The sequence below is a fragment of the Phoenix dactylifera genome, chromosome 1 (genome assembly GCF_051530095.1).
Source record: "Phoenix dactylifera cultivar Ajwa chromosome 1, Ajwa_hap1_PhDact_Kaust_v1.1, whole genome shotgun sequence".
NCBI classification, from domain to species: domain Eukaryota; kingdom Viridiplantae; phylum Streptophyta; class Magnoliopsida; order Arecales; family Arecaceae; genus Phoenix; species Phoenix dactylifera.
This window is the reverse complement of record NC_143190.1, coordinates 10,470,001-10,479,344: the sequence shown is the minus strand read 5'-3', so window position 1 is coordinate 10,479,344 and position 9,344 is coordinate 10,470,001. Positions and strand designations below refer to the sequence as shown.

Sequence of the window (9,344 nt, the reverse complement as noted above, 5' to 3'; positions counted from 1 at the left end):
GAAGGGAACATCCGCCTGATCCACCCAGCGGAACTTGCTCGAGTGATGCGCCGCGTAGGAACCCACCCAATCAGCAGTTGAGTTGGTCTCTCGGTACACATGCATGGCTCTGAAGGAGCCGCAATTCGCCGCCATCCGCCGAATGTCAAGGAGCAAAGGCTGCCCGTCTGACTCAGAAGGTTGCCCACAGATCCCCTCTATCACCGAGGCCGAGTCGCCCTCCAAGTGGATGCGCTCTGCACCCAGAGCGTGCCACGCAAAGGTAAGACCCTCTCATGCCGCCTACAGCTCTGCACCCATAACGGAGGTATCAAAGATCTATCTACCGCCAGCCACCACAAACCTGGAGTGGTGATCCGTCACTGCCTATTCTTGAATTGGCTCACCGGTTCCTTGAAAAAAGTCGACCAATTTGTCTTCTGACCGACCCAAAATATGACACGACATTTGTTTCCGTTGGAGCAAAAGGTATGCTGGTCTGAAGGCAGGAAAAGCACAATTTCTGAGCAGGGCATGCCTTTCCTAATAACAGGTAGGTAAAACAGAATGAGCAGTAGAAGCGAGTGAATTGTGGAAGCCCCTCAAGAAGAATTTTAAGGGGTCCATCACTGCTGGTTATTCCCATTTCCAGTGATTTCCAAGAACAGGCACCAATCTAAACCACCATATCACCACCAAAGAAATTTAGCTTCGACAAACTTTTCATGGTGTCTTTTGATGAAACTCGTTCATGACAATAGAACCAAAAACTGGGTAGGAAGCTGCACAGGAACACACGAAGTCAATACCGCACCAGGACCAAGTATACAATTTTATTATAAAATAATGCATGTATTTATTCTTGGCATATGTTAATTTCATATTACATAGTTGGTCAGCTAATCGAGTTTGTTTCAATTATCAGCTTCTCTTAACAGAGTAAGCAGAGAAAGAAACAGGTTGATGATGTCAAGATACAGGGCAACAGCTGCCCATAAATATTCATCATAAGAACAGCGCTTGATTAGGTTGTCGGTGTCATAGATGATGGATCCAGAGAAAATGATTGCTGCCAACCCGCCATATATCATAATGGAGATCTTTCCCAGTGAGAGATTTAGCTCCACTTGTAAAAATGTGTGCAGATAAAACCAAAGAATGGCACAAAATGCAGGGACATGTAGCTCATCTGGATAAGAGCAAACACCAACAATACGAAAACGGAAGCAAACAGGAAGGGGCCAAGGAAGTTGAAGTCATGGCCTCTCCTTGCTGCCCAGAATGTATAGAGAATGAGACTAACAACCACTGCTGTGAGAATAGCAGCTTCCAGAATGATCTTCCCTGTTTGCAGATAAGAACTTTCAACATCCAAACCATGTATTTTTATGATGCCAATATCCGAAAAAAAATATCTCTGAACATCTTAGAAGGATCTAGTAACTTATCTTAGAAAGATACAAATTCTTCTGTAACATGGATTTATAATGACAAAAAATATCAGGGCTACAAATGGGTTGGACCGGGTTGACCAAGGCAGAAGCGGTCCAATGTATTTGGAGGCCTAAGGCCGTTTTATCTTTGTGGTCTTTTTCTGCAATGGGCCGGCCTAAGGTGAACTCACAGGTAGCTTTTTTTCTTTCCATTTTGTCTTTGAGGCGTTTTCTGGGCGGGCCTTCTTTGGGCCGGGGCCTTAGACCGCCTAGGTCGTCTAAGGGTTGGGCCGGCCCTGGACCAAGGTTCATACCGCGGTTTTGATTTTGGACCAGACCTGATCGATCCATTGGGTTGGGTTGGGCCCGAGGAAGGAACATATTTTAAACCTAACAGGTCATTGGACTTGGGGTTGCAGTCAAGTATGAACCGGACTCAAAACCAAAATGTTTAGGTTTGGGTAAGGACCAGGTTGGTTCAGGTTTTGGATCAAACATATGGTTATTTCAGCTATAGTTTTAAAAAGTAAACGTTGTCAAAAAAAAGTAACCATTGTTAAGATATAAGTTTATAAACTATAGTTTTTTCTTATATAAAAAAAACCCATATACTTGAGAATATTATATATTAGAATCCACCAAAACAAACATTTATTTAAATATAATCATGCTAAGATATGTGAAAAGAGAAGGGGTTCTTGAGATGGACAAAAGGGGATTAATTTAAATAAGGATCATTAATGAATTGAAAAGACATACGTAGTGAAAGAGAAAGGGTTATAAATAATTTGATTCTTTGGGTCAGGTTGGCCTGATTTGGGTGGCTCCTTAGCTTCTAGACTTTGCTGCTTTCCCCAGGCCAGCAAAGGGCAATTACTGGGTGATCGCGTTTGTTTGATATGTTTAATTAGACCTGGATATTATATAGGTTGGATGGCCAGAAAGTACAAAATCCAAACCTGGCTTAGTTTCCAAATTTGGTCCTCCAAACCAACCCATAGGCATCCAAAAATGGATCCGGTTGGGTCTAATTGAGTAGGGCCAGATTGAGTTAATTGACTCCAACCTGACCCACAGGTCTCCAAAAATGGATCTGGTTAGGTCTCATTGAGCTGGGACTAGGTCGAGTCATAGGTTGACCTAAACCATTTGCAGCCCTAAAAAATATAGAGAAAAAAATAATACATGAAAAATTTAGCAACCTGCTCACCTTCAATGTATTTTTGCCATCCGTGTGTGTCTATGCGCACGTGCACGTGCAACCAGGGTAGAATTAAGATAGCATGGGTTATGCAAGTAGATCCTCTCACCAACCATTCAACCATGTGATGCTTCCCTGCACCAATCTACTCCTGCTTAAAGCATTGCGCTCCGTCGTAATCATGGATTGGTGCGGTACATGAGGGTTATGTAGGTGATAGCTAGGCCCTGTGTACCAGCCTACCAATCATTGTGCATGGGAACCGGAGCGAGAGTGAAGTGGTGCCGGGAAGCTTTTTGTCTTTTTGCAAGACAACTTCCAAATTTTCTATTATGACAAAACACTTTCAGGTAGCAAATAACCCCATTTCTATTGACACAATTACTTTCTATTCAGTTTTATTTATTTATCGATATTGGTAGATGGGAATCCAACTTCCAAATTGCAAATATCCTTGTAATTTGTTTCTCATGAACAATAATCTGCCCCTTTAAGACCTTCACCTACAAGGTAGGTACATGCATACAAGCATGAAGCGTGCTTGAAAAAACTTAGCTTGGGGCAAGAAGCTCAACCATCAAGTAGACATAAAGCACCTTCTCAGATCGAGTCATGGGCTTGCTTTACTTCCTCAAAAATATGCAAAATTATTATGACAAAACTCTTCTAGGTAGCAAATAACTCCTTTTCTATCGACACAATTACTTTCTGTTCAGTTTTATTTATTTATCCATATTGGTAGATCGGGCTCTAACTTCCAATATTGCAAATATCCTTGTAATTTGTTTCTCATGAAGAAGAATCTGCCCCTTTAAGACCTTCACCTACAAGGTAGGTACACACATACATATCTGCCTCCTTACAACCTTCACCTACAAGGTAACCAATAATTATATACATACATGCCTGCAAGCAATCTACCCGTTTAAGACCTTCACCTATAAGGTGTATATGTACATGTCTATATATATATATATATATATATATATATATATATATATATATATATATATATATATATATATATATATATATATATATATATATATATATATATATATATATATATATATATATATATATATATATATATATATATATATATATATAACTTGGTCTCGGGCATCTACCATTATACCCACAATGATTGGCCATACAATCGCTATTCATAATGGAAAGAAAAATTTACCTATTTATATAACAGATCGTATGGTAGGTCACAGATTATATATATATATATATATATATATATATATATATATATATATATATATATATATATATATATATATATATATATATATATATATATATATATATATATATATATATATATATATATATATATATATATATATATATATATATATATGCCCCTACGACCTTCACCTAAACCAATGATATACATACATAAATGTTTGCAAGCAATTTGCTCTTTAAGATGTTCACCTACAAGTACGTACATATGTACATACATATATAATATGTTTAGTGTGCTATGTGAAACCAAACAATAATACTAACAAAAGTTAGCAACCAACGTCGGTTGTACTGCCCCGAACCGCCTGGTTCGGGGCATACCGAGCCATACTGGAGGCCGACTAGAACGGTTCCGGCCTTCAGATCGAGAAATCGATGAGGGAGGGAGAGAGGGAGAAGAAAAGAGAGAAAAAGACAGAGAAAGAGAGGGAGGGAGGAGAGAGGGAGAGGACGACGATGAGCAAGGGATACTGAAATAGGGCCAAGGGAGGGGGGAGAGGACTTTCGAAACCTTTTCTCGTCTGTGCATCAAAACAGTGGCTGCCGACTTTACTTCATTTTTTTTTAAAAAAACAACAAAAACGAGAAGTCAGCACTGGCCGCCGACTTCACTTAAAAAAATAAAAAAAAAAGGGGGCCAAAACTCCTATTTCCTTTTGAAATAGAGGCTTCACCCTTGTTTTGTATGCACAGATGAGAGAGGGCTTCGAAAACCTTCTCCCCCTTCCTCAGTTCTGTTCCGGCAACCCACGCTCACCACCTCCCTCTCCCTCTCTCTCTCCCCCCCCCCCCCTCTTTTTCTTACTTCTCCCTCTTCCCTCTCCCTCCACCTGTCTCTCTGCTACCCTCTCCTACTCTCTCCCTCCCTTCCTCACTCTCCTCCCTTCCTCCCTCCTTTCCTCCCTCTCTCTCTCTCCTCTCGCTCCCTCTCCCCCTCTCTTGCCGGTTTTTCTGTCAGTTCACACCGGAATGACACAACACGGGTGCGTACCGCATCATATCGCTGGTCTACAAGCACACATGCCGGTTTTGAGTACACGGCACAGCATAGGAGCGTATCGTATCGTTTTGTCGGGCTACCCGTACGAGTGCTGGTTCTGGTACTCGAAATCGGAACAAGTGTTATCCTTTCACCAATGAGAAGTTAGGATTTATACCTTACAACAGGAAATGCAAAATCCTATGTTTAAGTCATAACAATAAACTTGATTGCCAGGATTGGGAAAGGGAGTCGGTGTGGGTGAAGTAAAGCGGATATTTTAGAAACAATTAAGGAAATGCTTAGAAAATTGGTGTAGGTTTGAGATTCGAGGAAGATTCTGAAACAAGTGCATTAGCTTAGGTGCAAGATTCTGGCTAATAAGACTAAGTCTATGAACATTGAAATTCAAGTATTCAACAAAAAAATAAAAAGTACTCTAAATTCCCCTGATAACATGAATGTAACAAAAACCAATTTTAGTAAATCTTTCAATAAGCACTTTCGATCATGTGATTACTCATGCCCGATAGTCCCTGATGAGGGTTTCTCACCAACTCCATTACAACAATCAATGCTCATTTCTATTGGAGTGGTCCCTCCTCATGTGGGACCCACACCATTTAAAACAAAATAAAAGTGGTGCAACACAGCAATTTTCTCTCACAAGCTGTTGTTAGCTTGTTTGGGGAGAGCGTTGTAATGAGACAGAAAAAAAACGAAGAAGAAAGGGAAGGCCAATGGTAAAAACATAAAAATTCTAAGAAAGGGGTGCTACTTTGTTGGATGATCGGATTGTTGATTTTATCCCGATTTTGATGAAATTTCAGTATGTTGTTTCAAGCAATGAGAGCTACAATTGTATGGTTTGAATCTTTGAAAGGTATTTCAAGCACCCACCTTTGGTGAGACTCATCTTTTTATTTTGTTGATTATTGTTGAAACGTATCATACTAGTGATGAATACTATGTTGTGGAAGCCGAGATTTAATTTTGATGACATTTGTGTAGCCTCTAGTTGAACTAAAGAGAACTAATTCTAATCCTATTATTTTAAATAGTGAAAGTTTTCAGCAGAACTAGTCCCATGGTTTTTCCCTTCACATCAAAAGGTTTTCTATGTTAAAAATTGTGGTGTCTCTTGTTTGTGGGTCGCTTGATTATTTTGCTTGTTAATTACTTGTGAGGATTGTGGAGATTATTAGTGATATCCCATTTAATTGCACAAAGAGGGAAAAGAACATGGCATTGTTGTTTCTTAGTTCATTTTCCAACAATTCCAACAATAAATTTCAATATAAATGACAACAAACAAGGGTTCCTCTAAAAACTATAATTAAGGTTTCCTTCCAGCAAATCAATAGAATCAGGAGTTAGATATTACCGCTCGTGAAGGCGCAAGTCAATCCGACGGCAAAGCTGATCGAGGCCGTAAACAGGCCGAGGAGAAGAAAATTCACTGGATGCCTCTGGTGATAGTAATATAGAGGACACAAAACTGTATAAATTCACAAAAAAAGTCAAAAATAATCCCTTTTTTAGATGAAAACCAGATCAAATAGAGAAGACCATAGTAAAAATAAAGCAAGAAAATCCAAAAAGAATCAGAAATTGAAGAAAAATTCAAAAGAATACCGATGAAGGGGAGAATCAAGAGAAAAATGTAGAGGCCGAGGCCGGCGCTGGAGGAGACGAAGAAGTGGGAGATGGGGCGGACGGCAATGACGACGGAGGCGATGGCGACAGTGAGCGCCAACTGGGCCGTCAGGATCGCGTAGATCTTCCTGATGAACGCCCACCGGAGCTCCGGGCTCTCCAACATCATCGGGTACAGCGGCCGCAGCCCGACCTCCACGTCCCCATCCTTCCCGTACGGCTGTCGATGCCACATCCACTCGCTCGAGATAGAAACCAAAGCAATCACGAATTCGAAGAAAAATGAGGGTTTCGCTCGCCGATCGGCGAAGATTTCGATCTTAGGGTTAGGGTTTTGGATTGGGGAATGGGGCGCAAGGAAAGCAGGGTAAACGAGGATGATGGCAGTAGACCCTGTTTGGGGAGCTTTTGGAAGGCCAAAAAGCACTTTCTGGCCCTTCAAAAGCACTTTCAGATAAAAAATGGTGTTTGGTAAAATTTTCGGAAAGCTATTTCAGCTTTTGCGGGAAATTGAAAACAGCTTTTGGGGAGAAGCTCCAATTTGGAGTTTTCCGAAAATGCTGTTTTCAGTTTTGTCGGGAAGCTATTTTTTTGACCAAAATACCCCATTTAAATCCCATTTTTTTTTCCCAAAACCCTAATCCTGCCTCTTCCTCTCTCACCTATCTCCTTCCTCTCCTTCTCTTTCTTCTTCTTCCTCTCAACGCCGCCATCACTGTTCCTTCTTCCTCTTCTTTTTTTTTTCTTTTTTTTTTGTTTTGTTTTGGGAGCTTGTAGTTGCCCATGGTGGCAACCACCATGCAGGCCACCACCCATGGCCCCTCTATATTTCAATGAAATAAAATCATAAATAAATAAATAAATAAAATAAATAAAATAATAGGTGAGTGGCAAATAATCTGATCTAAATAAATAAATAATATTAGTAATTATTTAACCAATTTTATCACCTAGTTAGAAAATTTATTAGAGAGATAAATGGTTATTAGAAGGATGAAAAATTAATTTATACTAATATTTATAATATTTTATATATTTATTATTGTATTATTCTATAAATATAATATTATATTACATTATATCATAATACATTGAATAATTTAATATTATATTAAATTATTATTCTATAATACATAATGTTATAGTACTATATTATAATAATATTATATTATATTACATTAATATTATATTATATCATATATTTATGTATTAATACATATTATATTTTATTATGCTCTGTTGTATAATACTGGTAATGTCCTTTATGGTCATTTTGTCACACAAAAGTATTTTCTCAGTTTGTTTACCAAACACATGTTAAAGTGCCACAGCACTTTAAAAATATAGTTACCAAACAGCAAACAACTTTTTATAAACGTTCTGCTTCAGATAGCTCTACTTCCAAAAGCTCTACTACTAATAGCTCCCCAAAACAGGGCCTTAGGAGAGGGGAAAGAAGATGGGCCGCCTCTCGACAACATGGTCGGCCCATTGACATTTGCATGCGTGGCATCTTCTTAAGTTGACACGTTCGTGGCTTAGTTTACAGTCGGGTTTGGAACAGCGGATAGATAATTAGCCAAATGGAGTTGCTACAGATGTGCAGATCAATGTGGGCCCGGGGATGGTGAATTTTTGAAGGCCGCTTGCTTTCTGGTGAAGTGTAGCGGATCGATTTATCTGGATATGTACTTCGCCCAGAGAGAGCGCCACCCAAACAAAAGGAATTGCGGAACAGGGCATGCACCATATCACCGTACATACAGCCAATCACAACCGCCCTTTTTTATAAATATGCATCAAAATGAGCGCTTGAGGTCCCGCAACGAAGCTGTGATTGGCTGCATGCACGGCCACGTACAATAATTTTTTATTCCCGCTGGGCGTGGTTTAGATTCTCTCCAAAATGGAAACATAAGTTTCCACTTTACACAATCAGAAGATGATGACATGTGGCCTTTTATGATCCCATGGATGAGATATAGCAAAAGAAAAAAAATTTTAATCCTACGATTGCTGAAACTTCCGATACCTTCTTTGGCCGGTCTCGCTTCCAACCCCGCCACCCTTACGGCCTTACGGGCCTATCTCACCTCTTCTGCTTTTCTTCATCATTGCTAAAACTTATTTCTTCAAAACAAATTTTAGTTATTTAACATTTTTTTTTATTTCTTTACTTTTATCATAATGATTTATTGAATTATTGTCTCTATCTTTTATCTTTTAGCATTAGCCTAATATGCCTCTACCAACTTGTGATTCGACGGGGGTGGGTAATTAGAACATTTGGAGCCAATATTTATTTCAGCCCCCCTTAGAGAGCATCATAGAAAAGGGGCTTTTTTATTTTCTAAATACTATCAGTAATTTGTCTCTTGGGGCTACTGCTACGCACCATGGAGATTGACTTTGAGCGTACATATCATTCAAGAGAGTGAAATCGTATATTGAAGAAGACTATCAGCGGCCCATGCACTCGGGTGGACATGATCTTTTTTTTTCTTCTAAGGAAAATATTTGTGGGCGTGCGTCGCTTTATCAGATTTTCCCAAATCATTTCATGATTTCTTGCTTTATTCAATTTAATTTTCTATTTAGTTTTTATACGTTCATCAGCGATTGGCGGACTCCGTCCGCCTCAGTGTCCACAAGATAAATATAATGGAGTAACCAACCTTGCCAGAGCGTAGGGCATAGCCATTGGCTACCGTGGAGAGGGTATTAATATGTTGAGATTTATTGCCGAGCCTTAATATTAATGTAGTTCAGATCAATGTTAAGTGAAGTTAGGTCTTAGGTATAATATATTTGAATTTGTATTTTAGTTCAAGTGGGA

The 9,344-nt window shown here is 39.2% G+C and overlaps 1 protein-coding gene across 1 annotated transcript; it reads right to left on the bottom strand.

Annotated features, from left to right (window-relative positions):
- Positions 1-893: 893 nt before the first annotated feature.
- On the bottom strand, positions 894-6,743 carry LOC103707136 (protein LIFEGUARD 2-like). Its single transcript, XM_088712768.1, has 4 exons — positions 6,488-6,743; positions 6,237-6,356; positions 1,145-1,323; positions 894-1,100 (listed from the first exon to the last, which is right to left on the bottom strand). The coding sequence occupies exons 1-4, from the start codon at positions 6,741-6,743 to the stop codon at positions 894-896; spliced, it is 762 nt and encodes a 253-aa protein (XP_088568894.1).
- Between the last annotated feature and the right edge of the window lie 2,601 nt (positions 6,744-9,344).